We start from the raw sequence: 17,971 nt of genomic DNA, 5'->3' as shown, positions 1-17,971 counted from the left end.
GGGGCCGGCTCCGCGCAGCCGCGGCAGCGCCCGCGCCCCTCACACCGCGGGGCCGGCCCGGCTCGGCCCGGAGCGGCGGCGGTCCCGTGGGTCACGGGGGGGTTCCCGGCCGGGGATCAGCGACCCGATCGCTCGGTTTTTAGGGATGGTTCAAAACTCCCCTCTGTAGGGAGAAATAGGTGTGCCGTGTCCCTAGAGACGTTAGCAGCGTTAGTCGGTGTGGTTATTTATGGAATATCTCGTTGGTTTTCATCACTTTTATAACGTGGTTCAGAGGAGAGAAGGCTGAGAGGCGAGCTCCATTAATGCACATAAGTATCTCAAAGGCAGGTGCCAAGAGGATGGTGCCAGGCTTTTCGGTGGTGCCCAGCCACAGGACAGGGAGCAATGGCCATAAGCTCACACAAGAAGTTTCACCTCAGCATGAGGAAGGGCTTTACACTGAGGGGGCAGAACACTTGAGCAGGCTGCAAAGTCCTGGAATCTCCCTCTCTGGAGACATTCCAAACGCCCCTAGTCCCTGTGTCAGCTGCTCTGGTGACCCTGCCTGGACAGGGGATTGGACTGGATGATCTCCAGAGTCTCTTCCCACCCTAACAACGCTGTGATGCTGCTGTGTGAGTGAGTTGTAACTCATTTCCTGCTGAAGCTCCCTACAAGAGCAAAAGCCTGGAAAGCATTACTTTCCCAGCAACAAACATTCGCATCAGGGCAGAGAGAACTGCCTTTCTTAACAGCACAACAAAAGAATTTTTATTTTTTCTCCCCTTCAGAAGTTGTAAACACATCATGGAGTTACTTCTCCACTCCCATAAACGTCTCTCGGTTTACTTCCCATGCTTGTCATGGTGCAGTCCCTTTATGAGCAGTGCAGAATAACATCATAAGCCTCACTCCACATCTCAGAAAATTCTGCTTCCATGTGAGTATTTTTGTGGCTTATAAATTCATGTGCATGTCTCTAACAAACAATAGGGCTTGAAATGCAAAGATGATTTATGAGAACTCCCATTTTCAAACAGCTATGTTTTAGTGCAATATTTCAATAAATGTAAAAAAATTTTAGAAAAACAATTCAGTATTCATGTATGCAAGTAAAAAAAAAAAAAAAAGGTCTCTGTTTGCAAAGTCTGACAGTCACTGCAGAGGAGAGGGGTGTGCAGTCCAGTGCTGTCTTCCTTGTCAGCAAAGGGAAGCAGGGACCCAGCAACTGCATGCCATGCATGCAATTAGCTAAGGTCTCCTCATCAAGCAGAAATGTGCACAGGATGCTTGGGAGGTTGGACAAGATGGTCATTAAATAAAGTAAGTTTCTGCAAATCCAGAAACACAAGTAGTGAAAAACAGCAGCCAGCCCCAAATTCTCCACTGTCTCTTGAGAAGACTGAATGTCATACAAAAGAAATACAAGGAGAATTAAATGGTCCACCTTAGGCAGTACCAGTGTCTTGCATAACCTCTGCTATTGGGGTTTCAGCCCTATGACACCCCAAGAGTGGATTTCTGCAAACATTATACAAGCAAGGCAAGGTTTATAGAAAGAGGTAATGCCTTTTATTAAACCACGGCTGGCAAAATGAGACAGGATTTCAAGTACATAAAATATCTTTCTTAAGTGGAAGTAGAATTCTATTCATCAAACAAAGCAAAAAATTCAAGGTCAAATACAGCTTGCAGTCAGTTGCTCAGAGCTGAATCAGATGCATGTCACATAATTTTGGAAGTAGAGGTCATTGTTTCCTGCTGACTAGAATGGATGTTAATAGGAAGCTAGAGGGAGATGGTAAACTCCTTGGAACATCCTTGGGGCAGTTTACAGCCTGTGGAACACAAAAAGACTAGTGAAGGAGAAGAGGGAAGGGAAGATTTGTGCAGGAACAGCAATTCTGAGTCTGTGGGCTTTGATACCCAGTGCACCCACACACCTTGCTGTGCCCACAGAGCAGCCCAGCACAGCCAGACCTTTTCCTGCGTCAGGCGTGTGCCTCCCTGCAGCAGGGAACCAGCAGTCACTGAACAAAGCCAGCTACATTCATGAGACAGTGGGGCACACCTTGCAAAGGTGGCTGTTCGAAGGGCTGAGGATTTGCTCAAGAAGCACGTTGCTACAAGCAGGATGTTTGCACAATATTTGCTTTAAGGAGAGTCTGTGTGGTCCTGTGTGGTGATACGGGCTGCATGTTAGCAGAAGTGTGAATAAATCAGCATAAGCAGATTTGTCCTTATCTCTGTCTTTACAGTTTTTGGAAACATTGGTGTAATTCCATATCTCCATTGAAACTTCCCTGATTTTTTTCCCCTCTTCCTCCCACAGTCTTTCAGAACTCTATCTTTCCCCACCATATGGAAATTCCCAACTGTGAAACAAGCCCAGAGCCGCGCTGGTGCCCCATCCACGTTCCCACTGAGGCCTGTGGTGACGCTGGAGACGTGGCAGAGCACGAGGCCACCAGTGCCAGCCCCAGGCTGTGGCTGGTGGCGCTGGGCAGAGCAGCCTCTGCACAGCACCAGCCGGGCAGGAGAAGGGCAGCAGCACCAGAGACATCAGGGAGGCTCCACTGTTGCCACCTCAGGGGTTTGCGTGGCCAACAGCTCTGAGGGGCAGGAGGAGAGGCTTGGCCAAGGTGAACGCGGGGACGCTGCAACAGAGCATACGAGGAGTGTGCTTTGTGGTAGTATTTATTTAGGAACCGTGAGTAACTACAGCCGTAGCGGTCTCATCTTTGCAATTCTGATGGTTTAACAAACAGGGAGAACATTAGCATATTTTCATTAAGGTACAAAATACACCCCGTTGTTGCCTAAAACATTAAAAAAAAAAAAAAAGTGAGGAAAGCTCTGTATGCTCTAAATCAGATTCAAAACCTTTCTGTATAAGGAGTTGTGGCAATACTGTGTTTAGTATAACAAGAGGTTTTTATCAATCGAAAAGAAAAGACATGCTGGCAATCTGAACTTAGCAACAAAGAGTAAAGCAGTTACAAACCATCGTGTCACCCACATTAGTTGAGCTTTGAATGTAGAAGAGCAAATCATATGAAACACATACACAACTAGGTAATATCAAACAACCTAAGGTTGGTAATGTACACACCTGTATTAAAGTACACTGACTACTTAATGGTGAGGATTTGAGGATTTAAGGTAATGTCTTTTTTTTTTTTTTAAAGAGGTAACCTTTGAAATGCAAATGGTTGCACTTTACACACAAAAAGTGGAAAAGAAAAAGAATCGCTTTTGGAATGATACATAGATATAAGACACACTGGTTTTGGATTATGCATAATCACCTTGCAGCCTCTGATATTACCTCTGAACAACAACAAAAAAAAATTAAAAAGTGCCAATACTGTGAAAGGAAAGCAAAGTTACTAAGTCTGAGTGTGTTAACCATTTCTGAGAAAAAAATGGGGTTTGGATTTTTTTTTTGTTTTGTTTTTCTGCGTTTTTAAAAAACGCAACAGCCTTATTGGTGCAGGTTCAAGACAAAAACAAGACAGTCAAGCTCATAAGGTAGAAATAGGTCCTATATAGGTTAAGATTCTTTGGAAATTGCTAAGAATAGAGGAGTTTGTAATCCAGGCTACTATGTTTTTGGCTACTCGAAAAATCTGTGGGAGTTTCCAGCTTATCATCAGTTGAAATCTGTTTTGCAATTGCCAAATAAATGCAAGTAAAACTTTAACTAACCTGGGATTCCATTCACAGACATGCACAGAGAAATCACTGATTGTGCAATAACCTGTTTTTTTCACAGCAGCATATATATGAATCATAAGTCTTTATCACACTGACCAGAAACACAGAAAATATTCTCAGTCTTTGTGTTTTCAGTCTGTTTCTAAGTAGGCAGCTGCAACTGCACTGAAGTGACAGGCTCCATAAGGGAAAGATGACAAAGTGGGATCAGCTGGCTAAAAGCAAGATCAGGAGTATCTCAGGAAGCCACCTGGATGTTTAATGCTTGCCAGAAATACAAGGGCACTAACAGCTCACTGTCAGAAGCAGTGAAAATGTTTGAAGTTTGGTCTGTGAGACTCTGCTTAAAGGAAACAAGAAATGAACCATGCCAACATACAAATTGCAATGCTGGCTGTGTCAAACCTTCCCTTAGAGAAGATGCAGCCCAGCCTATTCCTCAGGACTGGAGAGATTCACTGCATGTCTGGCCAACAATTCCTTTAAAGTAGATCTCGGGGAGCCAACTTAGCTGCGGTTTTGGCTGAGAAAAGTGATGGCAAAGAGCAATGAGCTCAGTAAATAGACTATTTTTCTTTAAGATGTTCAGAATATAACTTAGTTTCCATACATTTGATTTTAAAAGTAGTCTGGGCAACTTAGTTGATGGCTTGCTTAAAGTCAATCCAATCATGCTAGCAACTTAAAAAGCCTGCTGGTTTGAAGTAATGCCCATACATAAAGCTAACAGGTATCAACTGATCATGCTGAAATAACAACCCCCCAAAGACCTACGTTTCACACAAGGTGCTTTTGATAACTTGGTTTTCTGAGCCTTATAAGGAGAGTCTTTAAATATTTATTTTTTTAGCCTTGTTTCATTCTTCCTCCTCTTCATCTTCTTCTCCTTCTCCCTCTCCTTCTTTTGCCATTGTTTCCACAAGGAGCTCCGCGGTGCACGTGGCTTCCCCAAGGCTGTTAACAGCTTTGCAGGTGTATTTGGCATCATCGTCCCCACATACTTCAGAAATAGTCAAAGAACAGTTCCCTTCCTCGTCGTAATCTATCTGGAAGTGACGGGACTCCTTGACAGGCTGATCATCCTTGAACCACATCACCTCAGGGTCGGGATAGCCTGCAAGAGCAGAGAGAGAACAGTGACTGCAATAAACGAGCATTAACTCAGCACTAATTACCTTGTGCTCTAATTCCTGTGTGGGCATGTGCCAATGTGTTGGTAGACAAATATTTCATTGACTCCTATGGAAAATAAATGTAGATGATGTGAGGCATTTTTACTTCACTTCACCTGAAACTATTTTCGATGAATAGCAAAAACTGCACGTGAGCACTGCGGTACTCGCTGGATTCCTCCTTCCAGTCCCTTAGCAGTGCCTGCAGACAGTTTTTTGTGTGCTGTAGCCATCAGCCAGCAGGGAATTCCTGACAGTGCATCTGAGGCTCACGTTACACTGCAGCTTCTCCGGAGACAACAGTTCCCAACACCGAGATTCAGAATTTCAAGGGTAAACTGGTTTGGGTTTACAATTTAATACCTTTCTCAGGTTGCTTTGCTGTGCTTATTCTGAATCTTCCTCCTCCTAATCTGTTCCTTAAAAGCCAGCCTCTGTCCCATTGCACTCCCCTTTTCTGTACTTGTTAGGGTAAGTGAGGAAGTCTGTGAAAAGCATTTTGATTGTGCGTCTCAACTGGAGTTTCAGAGCCTTTTGTGAAGCAAATGGCTCTGCTAAGCCTCGGAGCAGCGCTGTGCAATGCCTGCTGCAGAACAATCCCTTATACAGTACTCTTGGCTGCTGTAACAAATTGAAGGTTTGTGGTCTCAGCCAAGTTCTGGACTGGGAGGGGAGGATAACTCCCAGGGGAGGATAACTCCCCACTGGGCAGAAATAAAGTGCAGGGATCCCTCACACACAGTGAACATCGCAGAAATGCAAACACTGCAAAGTTTGGAACATCAGCCGTGGTACATCCATCTGTTTTATTCCATGCAGTACTTGTGCACGTACCCCCCACGCTGAGCATCCATCAGTAATAATTATCCATCTCCACTGTGAGATAGGAAACCCAGGCAGAGAAACATTGGGAGCAGAGAAACAAGGAGAAGGCCGATGAGGCAGTCTCTGATTTCCTCATTTGAAGATTATAAATTAACTTGTACACATGCAGGATGGTACTGACCCTACCCGTTTTGTTTTCACAGCTTTTCTTTCCGAATTTCTGGTTTCCATTCACAGCTGAGATACACAAGGCTCAATCTCATTGCAGGAGAAGTGCCAGTGCTCTTGGCCTTTAGACTCTTGGGCTGACCATGCTCACACTCCTTACGTGTCTTCTCATAAACTTATACTTTGCATATTCCAGTCTGAGGTGTCTTTCTTGAACTCATAAGTTAAAAAGCCCCAGACAACAGAACAGTATTTTCTAGATGTGACTTATGTGACCAGCACAAGAATATTATCTTTACTTACGCATATGCAGTTAGGGACTTGTTTGCCTTTAATAAAATGTAGGTATGGCTTAAAGTTATCTTGAGGTGACCTGAAAATGGTCTGTCATTTCAGACAACTGACCTTCTACTAATTCTTGGTGTCTGGCTGGCACTCTCTAAGAGTCTCTATTGGAATTTATGCTTCTACTTTGCATCTTGCTCTTACTATTCCCTTAAAAATCAAATGACAGTTCCCACTTGCTATTCTAAATTAGTGATTCACATGTGGACTCCTGGAGACTTCTGTTCTATGGCAAGTACAGAATAAGCTCCAAATAATTTCTGTTATTGCAACACATTTGTGCTATTTGTGCTATTTCTGCAGATACTGGTAAAGTAAAATGGCACCAACTAGACAATACTACAGAAGTAAAAATTGAAAAAGTAAAACAATTACCCAGTGCAGAAAGTTAACAAGGAAGGAAAGAAAGAAATGGACACGCTTATTCAAAGTACCTTCAATTTTGCAGTCAAATCTAGCAGCACTTCCTTCCACAACTTCCATGTCAAGGATTTTTTTAGTAAAATATGGCTTTACGTGGGGCCTTTCTTCAGCCACTTCTTCAAGGAAAGCATCTGGAGGAGAGCAAAGAGGTAGTAAACAATTTTATAGGGCATGTTCTCAAAAGATGTATTTTAGTTTTTAATTACCAGATGGTAATGAAAGCACCTTTTATTTCACTTAATTCTGTCAGATTAATGAGACAGCGAGCACATTGGCTGCTTAGCTTTGTGCCAACCTTTTGCAGCTGGAAAACGATTCGGCCCATAAATAGAAAGAAATATATGTGCAAGGCCACCATGCTACAAATCCTCAGTATTTTTCCCTTGAATTAGTTTCTAACCAAACCTGGACTTTTGCTAGTCAGAGGGATAAGCAAGCTCCACTTGTATCAGGCCCACAGTCTTTGTGGATTTGTCAAAATTGCTTGATTTTCAGCAGTGTCAAACATTTGCACTGCTGAACTGTAACATCTGACTGTTGCACACCAGTAATTCACATTTCATCTGGGGACACACGGGAGTAACACAGACATTTCCTTAAATGCCCTGTCTGAGGAGCATGGCTAATGCAGGGTGTGTGCCATGGTTACAGCAAGTGTTAATACTTCATTGCTTGCTTGCTTGCCTGAGCAGGCAATACATCACTGTCATCTTTGTATAAACATGCATTCCCAAACCCAGAGAAAGCGCAGCTGACAGATCTGCCTTAATTCTTTGGCTTTAAAAAGAAAAGAGTTTACTGCCTGTACTTATACTGTGACATTTTGAGCAGCAGGACAATATAAGAACAGTGAATTTTTGACAAATTTCTTTAAAAAATAGGAAGATAAAAACAGAAAGAGAGAGAGAGAGCGCAGTAATATCCAATTCGATTGGTCTCTAGCAATTTGCTAAAAGTTTTAGTAGGATTGATTCAGAGACAGGTGAAAATATGGGACAGAAAAAAATCCTTACCTTCATTCTCTGCTTTGTCTGCATTTATAGGGCTTGTAGGTGAGCTCCCAGAGGCCTTCCTCCCACTCATACCAGAAATCATTGCCATGGACGACAGTCTTCCTATTGCTCGGACAGCATGGCCTGTTTTCTAAGACATAACAGAAAAGGTTTCTGATCAATCCAATCCAACAGGCATGTGATTTTCTGCAACAATCGTGCTTCGGACAAATTATCTGGGATCTCTGCAAACCTCACTGGAATTGGTGGACAAACTGCTTATATATAGCTCAGTTGTTCTAGGAGAGACAGAGCAGGCTGGACTGAATTACCAAATTTAGTTGCAGATATAAACTTCCCCTGATGAACTCATACCTAAATGAATGTCTCTGTTAGCTGTGGATAAAAAGCACTGTGCGAGAGGAGGGCCAGCAGAGAAGCCCTGTCCTGTGTAACTGGAACTGAACTCTGGTGGGGAACGCCTCTCTCCACAGCCTTCTGGGCTGGGCTGAATTTCATCCAATATGGATAACGAGCTGATATGAAATGAATGAGAAAGCATTCCCATCTGCATGATGGGAGCAGACCTCTGACAGGACCCAGGATCAACCACCAGGCTACTAAAATGTGCTCAAACTATGAGGGCAGTAGTACAGACACTTGTATTGCATGAGCTTCAAGAAACGAGTGGAACGTAAGAGGGAATATAAGGTAGATCTACACAAATTACTATTTCATAGGCTACTCAAAAGGACCAAGGATTTCACACACAACTCCTGTAGCTATCAGCGTGGCACAGGGGGACCTGGTACTCCAGTTCCAGCATTAGGAAAAAAGGAGATAGGGAGACTGAATATGTTATAGAAACCCAGTCTGACTGAATGCATGGGAAGCTGGGGAGGTTCCAACAAGACAGAACTCTTGGCTTAGTAGAATGAAACTGCCACATACCAAGGTACCTTTGGGGAGGCCAGGCAGGCAAGTTTTACCTGAACTGTTCAGGTTTGTTAAGAGTTACACAATCCTCCAGTTGTCAGTGGCATGGAGAAGGCAGGGAAGGGAGAGAGAACCCCAGAAGAGTAGAAAAAACTATACTTGAGCTCATGCCTTTCAGTAGCCTGAAATGGGATCATCCTGTGTAATCCATGTGCAGCTGTGCACCCTCCTACTGCCTAGCTGCAGGAACCAGACCTTCTGTCCTGCATTCCCACCCTGGCCACGCTGCAGCTTTCACCAGCAGCAGAAACCTCCTGATATGATGTGTTCCCCAGAATCATAAACATTAAAAATAAAGAGATGCATTAGGATATCTAGCCCAATTCCATGTCCTCTTCATTACCTGCCATTTTCTTCTGGCCATATATTTCTTCATCCTATCTTTGGAAAGTTTTTTGGCTTCCATGTTTTTGGTGTCTTTTTGCAGCCAGGGATGCTGAAGACATTGAGTACAATTTAAGCGACTCCTGTTTTTGTATGAAAAGACCAGTCAGTGTTGCCAATAACGAGAGAGGAACCTACCTGCTGTAACATTATTTTCTGCTCTCTTTGCTGGGAGCTGATTTTTCTGTTTCCTAAATTTAGCAACAAAGATCACATGGTTTTGCTTTCCCAGCCATTCTAACTTAAACTCACTTTCACAATTTCTGTAGATCTTTCTGAGAGAAAACTGCATTTTTAAGTGTTAATGAAACATTATAAAACAAAGCAGGAAAAGCTGTATATTTTAAGCAAGGAACACATGCAGCAGAGCCACAATGGCAGTGATTCATGCTGCCAGAACCCAGTCCCAGATCTCCTTTCCTTCACTTAGAGATTTCCTCATCCCACCACTTAATAGCCTCCTGAACATCTCACAGAACAGAAATGTCCAAATCTCTCGCCTCACTTTGCTCAGGGTGCACATGTAAATAACCCTCTGTTCTCCATCCATCCACTTGCAAACTCATTGGAAGAAGTATGTTTCCTTTCATTGGTTCCTTCAGACACTTCTGCAAACAGGGCTTCCAATTGATTTTTTTTTTCCTTGTCCAATTACTACATTTATACAGAAGCTGCCTGCTCAGAGGTACCACACTTAAAAGCGACACAAGGCAGAACTGCAACCCATTCAGAGCAAGACGGAACGTGTCACGCAGCAATGTGTGTCACGCAAGAGAGGGGATCGGAGTGGCCACACAAAAGCCCCGTGTGCCCCTCGCCCGAGGGGAGGGAAGAGCACAAAGAGCTGGCGATTGAAGCAGAAGCTCCACTCAGCCCCTGCACCCTGCGAGTGAAATAATGATCCGCACACGCGGAGCCGGGCGGGCACGCACAGCTCCTTATAAAGCATGGCCAGAGGTGCTGCGGCCGTGGGGAGATCCACGGGGGAAACACGAATGGCAGTCCGGCTAAATGCAAACACAGAAAGCGCAGCAAGGAAATCCAGGCTTTACTTCATGTCTTTCTTCAGCAGATTGCTGATAAAGTCCTTGGCATCGTCAGAGATTTCATCGAAAGCCTCATCGTCAAAGTCCCACGTTGCTGAGGTGACATTGGCAAGGGTTTCGTTGTCGTTGTCTCCCATGAAAGGAGAAAGTCCGCTGACCCTGGGGACGGAACAGACACAGACACAGAACAAACCACGTCAATCTGCAAATTACTGGAGGAGCGAGTTAAAATCGCGTGTGACATCTCCCATGCTCTGCAGTTCTTTACAAATAAAAGCTTGCTTTAAAAACTAAATTGAATTTAAAAGGACTCAAAACTAACTACAGATAGTCTTACGGGAAGGAAACTGGAATTTTGCCAGCAAAACTGAAAGGCACATTTTTCTGGTTTCCTTCTCTTTTCCCAAGACATTTTAAAGGAGAATTAGAATTAGGTGAAATTGGAGCAAAGTAGTTTATTAAATGACTTGGCTAGTTCTGCATAACTAATACTGGATTTTTCACACCAAATTCGGTGGAATATTTTTTTCCCCCTGACATTTCCTCAGAATCACAGAATTGTTAGGGTTGGAAACGACTTCTGGAGCTCATCTACTTTCAGGGTAATTTTCTGCTTTTACTGTCAAACCAAGGGAGTTTTTGTACATTTTATTTAATTTACTCCTGCAGAGAGACCCCCAAGAAGAAAGATGCATAATGAAATAATGACATCCACAAGGCTATTTTGTAAACAAACCCTCCCTGACTTATACAGACAGTTAAAGCAGTGCTGCATCACTGCAGGCTGTGGAGTTATGCAGATGCATGCACAAGTAATTTGGTCTTTATGTTCTCCATCAGTCACGATGATGCATGAAATGGAAATAATGCTCTCCTATAACCTAAGTTGAGCTTCCAAGGCTTTTTATACAATATAAATGATAAATTGCTAGTGAAAGGCAATTACAGAACATGATGGTGTCATTTTTGCAGTCGCTTTCTCCAGTCGAGCATTATCCTTTATTACACCGTGCATCTGGATATTTTTGATGCCTGTATATATCACACTTTCAGTAAAAACTTAGAGGTGAAAGGTTGCTTATTCCCTAGAACTACAAGTTATTCACTTTTCCAGGTCCTCTTGGCATGCAATTTACAGAATAACCTATTCTTCATGAATTTTTACAGACTTTATTTGATTTCTCTGTGCAATTGTGGTAACCAGTACTACTCCGTTCTTTTAAATATAGAAAAATAACTGTAAGTTATTAGGGTTTTGAAAACACTACATGGAAATAATACTATATGAATATCATGGTGCCAGTGAATATCACGGAACAGACTGGTTAAAAAAAGATTGGGGTCAAATAAATTGAGCTATTAGATTAATAATACTGGAATGATCTCCTCCAAAGTTATTTTGCTTCTTTTTAGGCTCTTATTACATTCAAAATCTGATTTGTTCCTAAGCATTTCATTTTATAAGCAAAGCAGAAACACACCCTCTTTGAAGTCTCACACAGAGGAGACACTAAATCTTTTACCATTTCTGGAAGTTGTGTGCAGTACAGCAGACTCTAGAATCTTACGTGTGTACTTCAGAAACTTCTTAGTAATAATACATGAGCTGAAGATAAAAGGTTTGTTTATTCTCAGGCAGAACAAGGTATATCAGAACAGAATGTATTTGCTGTCTTACTTTCCATTATAAGTGGTGCACTCGAATGCAGCAGTGAATCCTGAATGTGTAAGGTGGCATAAACCCATTTATGAAGATATAACAGGACAAGTTACCAAAAGCTGAAAGATGAACGTGCCAGAAATGCCTCCACAAAGCCTTTTTACAGGACTGTTCCCAGTGTTTGATGCTTGCTTTACAGGACAGCACTGCAGAGCTGGCACAGCTGCGGGCAGCGCGGGCTCTGCTCTGCCTGCACCCCTGCAGCTCTCATGGCCAGGTAGAGCCGGGAGGCACAGGAATGTCTGTGCTGGAATCACAAAGCATTCCTGCAGGGCCTTAAACCCACCTCCTCTCCAACATAAGAACATTTGTTGCTCAGTTCTGACAATGTCAGTGTTCCCCATCGTGTTTTAGCAAGAGAAAAAATCTTGTGCAGAGCGCAGTTCTGATTTTAGGTTCCACATACTGACTGCTGGCTTGTCTCATTTTTACCTTGTGGTAAGAACAACAGTCTCAGCCAAGCCAGCAGCTCACACAATGACAGGTCTGTGTAGTATTCCTTTAGCTCACTGTCAAAAGAGGGGATGTGCATTTTCTCTTCATCCAGTTCAGCTTCCAGTTAAGCTCTGTGCCCGCACTTGGGCAGCTGGAGCAACAACAATCGCATTTCCCTTCAATACTTGATCGAAGTATGTCAGAGGTGACCTCTGCACAGAATTACCACAAATAGTGCTGTGCAGCTCTTGCACTACATTGGACAAGATTTTGGCCTATTTCCAGAGGTTAAAGTTGCATTACTGGGAGATCATATGCATACTAAAAAACCTGCTTTAGGTACAGGGACGTTGCTTCATGAGGAAACACCACTGTTCCGTGGTGCTGTAAGAGGCAGCACTTGTGCTGCAGAGCTTTTGAAAGGTGAGGAAAAATTAAAGGATGAGTAGGTTAGAGAAGGAAAAAAATTCTTTGGCTGTTCTTTTGTTTTTTTGGTTTTTTTTTTTAAAATTTTAGAATTGTACAACAGAATTATCTGACAAAATTTTGTGGTAGGATTGCTCTGTCCCATGCATTTGCTGAATTACCAGGTGGATCTCAGTTAAGCCTCCACTCATTTTGTCATTTCTGAACACCAGTGTAACAGTGCCCATTCAAACATTTCAATGAACCTATTTTTGTATTTCTGAATGTGCTGTTGCAGATTTACAAAGCTAAAATAATTTTCTCTCTACTACACTTTTATACTGTGAATCAGTTGCCTTGTTGTGGAAATACTTCTAAGGAGAACTAGATCCTTGTCTATAGTCAGAACACAAAATCCAGCAACTAGTGTAGATTATAGCCAGCAATTTTTATATCTAGCACAGATTTCACTGACCAAAGTCTTAGTTGTTCATTTCTTAATAGCCATTTAAAGTAATAATGGTCCAGCAACTCTTTTGACAGATAATGGAAACAATTTCTTTTTGGAATGCTGAAGTGATAAAGATGAGCTACTGCTCCAGAAAATTAACTCTGAGCTTACACTGCAAAGTTACTCTTAGACAAGCAGCAGGCTGTTTACTGAAAACATTTTTCCAGTTACTTTACCAGGCATCTTCCTGGCATGTTAAGAACCATTTGTTTAGAAAGTCTTTCACAGTTTCCACTTCTAAATAAAGAAGAAATATATTTTATCCTCTAGGAGCTCCTTAACATTTATTGGTCTGTTCTAACAAAGCTCTGAGTGCAGACTTAGAAATGTTACGATGAAAAGGGTCCAATGTGGATGCAAATTTCATTGCCTATGTAGCAAACACCACAGCATTTCAACTGGAAATCTTTGCATTAAGACTCCCATTAATCCAGGGAAGATGGTTTTGCTGCTTGTCTAAAGGGTCAGACTGTGAGCATTCCTCTGCAAGCAGTGCTTGCAGCTCCAACTGCCTGAGACTGCTGGCACTTCTGATAAACCTGTGCAGGACATGTCAAATAAGCATGTGATGATGACACCTGCACCCTGGAGATCATGTAGAGAATTAATTCTTTTCCAAGTGAACTACAGCACATAGTCTGAGGATACTTTGTCAGGGACACATATCCATGGGACACTTCACCCACACTGGTCCTGTCTAGAAGAAGCAGACCACTGAGCCCATGTCAAGGAAGACAGCTCATTGCTGAAGCAAGGGTGTTATTGCTGTACTCCTCCTTGTTTCACATGCCCAGTGGATTAATGAGGAACCACAGTTTGCCAGTGCCACTGAACAAATAAAACATTTTCTTTTGAGTGGTACAGTCTGACATTAAAGCCTTCCTAACTTGGTTTAAGGAAAGAACAAGGAGTGCCCTCCCATCTTTAATATAAAGAGGTATAAATTATTAACATGACATAGAGCCGAGTGTAAGCCTTGCTTTATCCAGCTTCCAAGCCAGCACACCCAAAACATGAATGATGCTGAAAGATCTTTCAACCAACCCAAACTGCCAAACAAGGGAGGGGGAACAGCACAGTGGATAAAAGGGAAAGGGAATGTTTGAAGAATCAGGGTGTGTGCTGTTAAGATAGTGCTGAAGGAAAAGAGTATGCAGCAAGATCAAATGTGATACTAAAACACAGCCTAAGATAAAGTACATGGAAAAAAAAGTTAATTGACAGAAATCCACTATGCTGAAAAGATAAACTCAGCCTGGCACTGATAAAGCAAGGAGAACCATTGGAACACAAGCAGGGGTTTGAATCAGCCACAGACAATTCCTCCCTGAAACTACTTGGATCCTTTGGTGCCAGAAGAAAAAGGGCAACCCACATTCAATGTATGCCCATGCAGTGCTGAAACCTTAGACTGAAAATTGGTTTGAAACAAAAACTAGAAATTGTTTCAGATTACTAAATATTCAAAACAATGACTATCCAAATTGATCATCAGAAAAGAACTAGAAATAGAAAAAACATGCAAATTCAGCAATGCCCTGAAGAATAAATGGAAGAGAAATAGTTGGAAAAAATTCAGGAGGTTTAACCTTCATTAGATAAAGATTATTGTAAATGCACAAAGAAACACTGAAATAGACATAAATGGAGATGACATACACAAGCTATAATATTTGTGGCCTGTTTTTTCAAAGGCAATAGATCAACTTAAGTATGTGGAACAGTACTGTGATGCAGAACAGGACAGACTACAAGATAAAAGTGGAAGATTAAAAACATGAGGTGGAGAATACAAACGGAAATTTAAGGAAGAACAAAGACAGATGAAGAGACAGAACTGAATAAGTTATCCAGGAAGATAAAAAGGATTTAATATGTAGTTTAGAAATGTGGAAAGGGAACCTGTGAACTGTAGGATGGAATTAAATCAGTCTTGCCATAAGGAAGACAGATGCAGTATCCCAGCAGGGAGTGCAATATCTCCACTTACATCTGCATAGCAGAGGGCTGGGGAGAGGTTTTGCTGCAGGGTTTTGGAGGAGTGCTGTCACCTTGCTTCCTACTTAAGATTACATCCCAACCGTTTATTCCTCTGCAGGGAAGACCCTTCACTTAGCACCTCTCTGCTAAAGCCAGTTTGTATTCATTGTTGTGCAGCACATCATGGAAACACAGTCACTTTATAGGCAGGTGTTATGTCAAGTGATGCTGTTGTGTACTCCCCACTGTTTCCCTTGGGACAGAGGATGGGCACAGCAGCTTTGTGCCATCAGCTGAGCTCTAGCAGAGCTGCCCTTAATCCAGTCTCTTCTCTGCCTGCATGGCCCCAGTCTCATGGCAGGGGAGAGGGGATGCACATGCCCAGGTACCAACACAGTGATGGTGTGTGAGACAGACACCAGGTGAGTGTCTTGCACTTTAGGCTCGAGATTTGGTAGTTCTGAGCTTACAATCAAAACAGGAAGGCAGAGCTGCAACTAAAGAGAGATGCAGTTCTCATTGACTTTCATTTCCATTCTGTAATGATGATGTGATAGCTCATTTTGGATAATGGCTCATAGTTGTGAGTCTTTGAAAACAGCTGGGCTGTAAGAAAGTTAAGAGATTGTGAACAGTCTGGGGTGGAGAGGTAAAGTCCATGAGAGTGGTAACTCATGGGTCTTCCCTAACTGCTATTACTTTATTCTTACAGCAAGAAAGACAAAAGTTTATTATCACTGCTAATCATTATTGTGGCAATAGCAATGCATCAAAAGAAATATTTTTCATTGTGTTTGGGTAATGCAGATTGTCCCTCATGATGGGTTAAATGATCTTAAATATACCATAGCAAACAAGTAATTTCATAATATATTTCACAGGGCATATCCAATCAGCTGAATGACTGTAACACCACCCAACCCCATCAGCTGAATGGTGCAGCATCCAAATACCCTGCTTGGCACAGAGAAACTGGGAAGAAGCAGACTGATCTTCGGCAAGACAGGTCGCCTTTTCTCCACTGTTCCCTTCGTTTTGTCTCGGCCGATGCCGCCGTTCCCCAGCCCTGGCTGCATCCCCCGAACGCTCGGTGCCAGCCCCGACTCAGACCGGGAGCGCACGGAAACTCGCCGGGAGCGGTGATAAAGGAGCAGGAGCGGCCCCGCAGGCCCAGGGGCGTTGACAAAGGAGCAGGAGCGGCCCCGCAGGACGAGCCGCTCCCCGCTCGGTGCCGGGGCCGGGCGGGCTGCAGGCGGCGCTGCAGCACCGGGCCAGGCCCGCAGCGGGGCCGGCGCCGCTCCCGCCCCGGAGCGCCGGCGCTGGTCACCGCCCGCTGCCTGGGTGGGCTGCCCGACTGCAGCTACGGAACCTTCCAAAGGAGCCTTCAAGGTCTAGAGAGAAGTGCTTGGGAGTGAATGGAAAAATAGAAGTCTTGTAAATAAAGTGGCAGAGCGAAGTGACCTTGAAGTGTGGAGCACACTTCACATCTGAAATTGGAGATAACAGAAATATTCCGAGTCTTTGCTGGGAGTAGGAGGGAGTTGATGTGGTAGCTTTTGCATAGGCCAAGTAAGGAAATTGTGTTGCTCGGTTTGGGAATGAGACGAGCATGAACAAGTGCAGGCTCACGAGAAACGCAGAAGCACAGAAAAACTGAGTAACGGCGATTGCCAAAAAACTGCATTGCCAGGTCAAGGAGCGGGACAGCCGCTAAAGGAAGAAAGGCATTGAGAGGAGTCTTTTAAAAGAACCAATGCAAAGCTGATCTGCCACTGACTTACTACTGAAGCTGGAACAAGGGAGAAGGAACCCTACTCCAAACTAAGCTTCTCTTTTCTCTTGTTTATATGGCACCGAATGTGTAAAATCATTGCTGGAAGAAAACCACTTGATGGTCTAGGCATGGAGATACTATTTCCATATATATTTCTCTGGATTCACTGATATTTATAAACATGCTGTATCAAATAATATATAAAAAACAAATCTAATACTCAAATATGTAACCAAGAGCTACAGCCAACCATCCACTAAAGTGTTTCCATGAGCTTAATCCATGCTGCTTATAAAATATATTTATACAGTGGCTTGTGTTGGTAATAAATGAAAACACACTGTGAACAGATATGGAAATGCTGGGATACTTTAGTGGGTCCCACAAGTCCCCAAAATTTCACAAAAGTTTTCTCCCATGGAATAAAATAATGGAAATGAATGGTTATTAGTACATGCTCAAATATTTCTCTTAGCATCTGGAAAGGAAAAATAGTTCAAAGTTAATAATAAAACAGTCACACTGTCTTTTAAAATGAGATGATGTGCTGCTGGTTTATGATGTAAGAGGTACAACTCCGAATAGCTGAATTTCCAGAACTTCCAGTTCTGCAGTTTACTGATTGCACCCTTCAGAGAACAGCAAAGTTTTATTAAACATGCTGGAGCTGCTAATTAAAACAAAAAAGGCCTGAAAACTTCAGAAGCTGATGAAAATTTTGTATGTTCAGCAACCGTCAGGATTTATGAATTTAAGACTAGAAAAGTACTCACAAAATGTAGCAGATAACTCCTATACTCCACATATCTGTTTCATATCCAATAGGTTCATAGTTTATAACTTCTGGAGCCACAAACTCAGGTGTCCCAAAGAGAACTTTCAGAGAGCCTGCATTTTCTGTGAAGAATGAAAAAGAAAACCATTAACTGCTGTGTGGAGATTTTTAAAAACCAGTTATTGCCCAGTAACAGGAAAACCAGATTTGCCCTAATATTTGTGATTTTGTTAAAGATCTGCATCAGAAGAAATAAATGATGCCTGAATTGCTGTTTCCTTAGCTGATACATGTCTAGCAATAAGGAATTCTTTATTAAGC

At 42.7% G+C, this 17,971-nt stretch overlaps 1 protein-coding gene across 3 annotated transcripts in view; it reads right to left on the bottom strand.

Annotated features, from left to right (window-relative positions):
• Positions 1-2,663: 2,663 nt before the first annotated feature.
• Positions 2,664-17,971, bottom strand: part of MYLK (myosin light chain kinase) — a 196,197-nt gene continuing 180,889 nt past the window's right edge. For all 3 annotated transcript variants that reach the window (XM_041473044.1, XM_041473043.1, XM_041473045.1), the window contains 6 exons: positions 17,649-17,772; positions 10,057-10,209; positions 8,964-9,087; positions 7,646-7,775; positions 6,644-6,763; positions 2,664-4,813 (listed from right to left, as the gene is read on the bottom strand). In XM_041473044.1, the coding sequence (XP_041328978.1) occupies positions 4,557-4,813; positions 6,644-6,763; positions 7,646-7,775; positions 8,964-9,087; positions 10,057-10,209; positions 17,649-17,772 (908 nt within the window). In that variant the 3' untranslated portion in view covers positions 2,664-4,556. The remainder of the gene's footprint in view (positions 4,814-6,643; positions 6,764-7,645; positions 7,776-8,963; positions 9,088-10,056; positions 10,210-17,648; positions 17,773-17,971) is intronic.

The sequence above is a fragment of the Pyrgilauda ruficollis genome, unplaced genomic scaffold (assembly GCF_017590135.1).
Source record: "Pyrgilauda ruficollis isolate IOZ18807 unplaced genomic scaffold, ASM1759013v1 scaffold3, whole genome shotgun sequence".
Lineage (NCBI taxonomy): Eukaryota > Metazoa > Chordata > Aves > Passeriformes > Passeridae > Pyrgilauda > Pyrgilauda ruficollis.
This window is presented reverse-complemented; position numbering and strand designations above follow the sequence as displayed.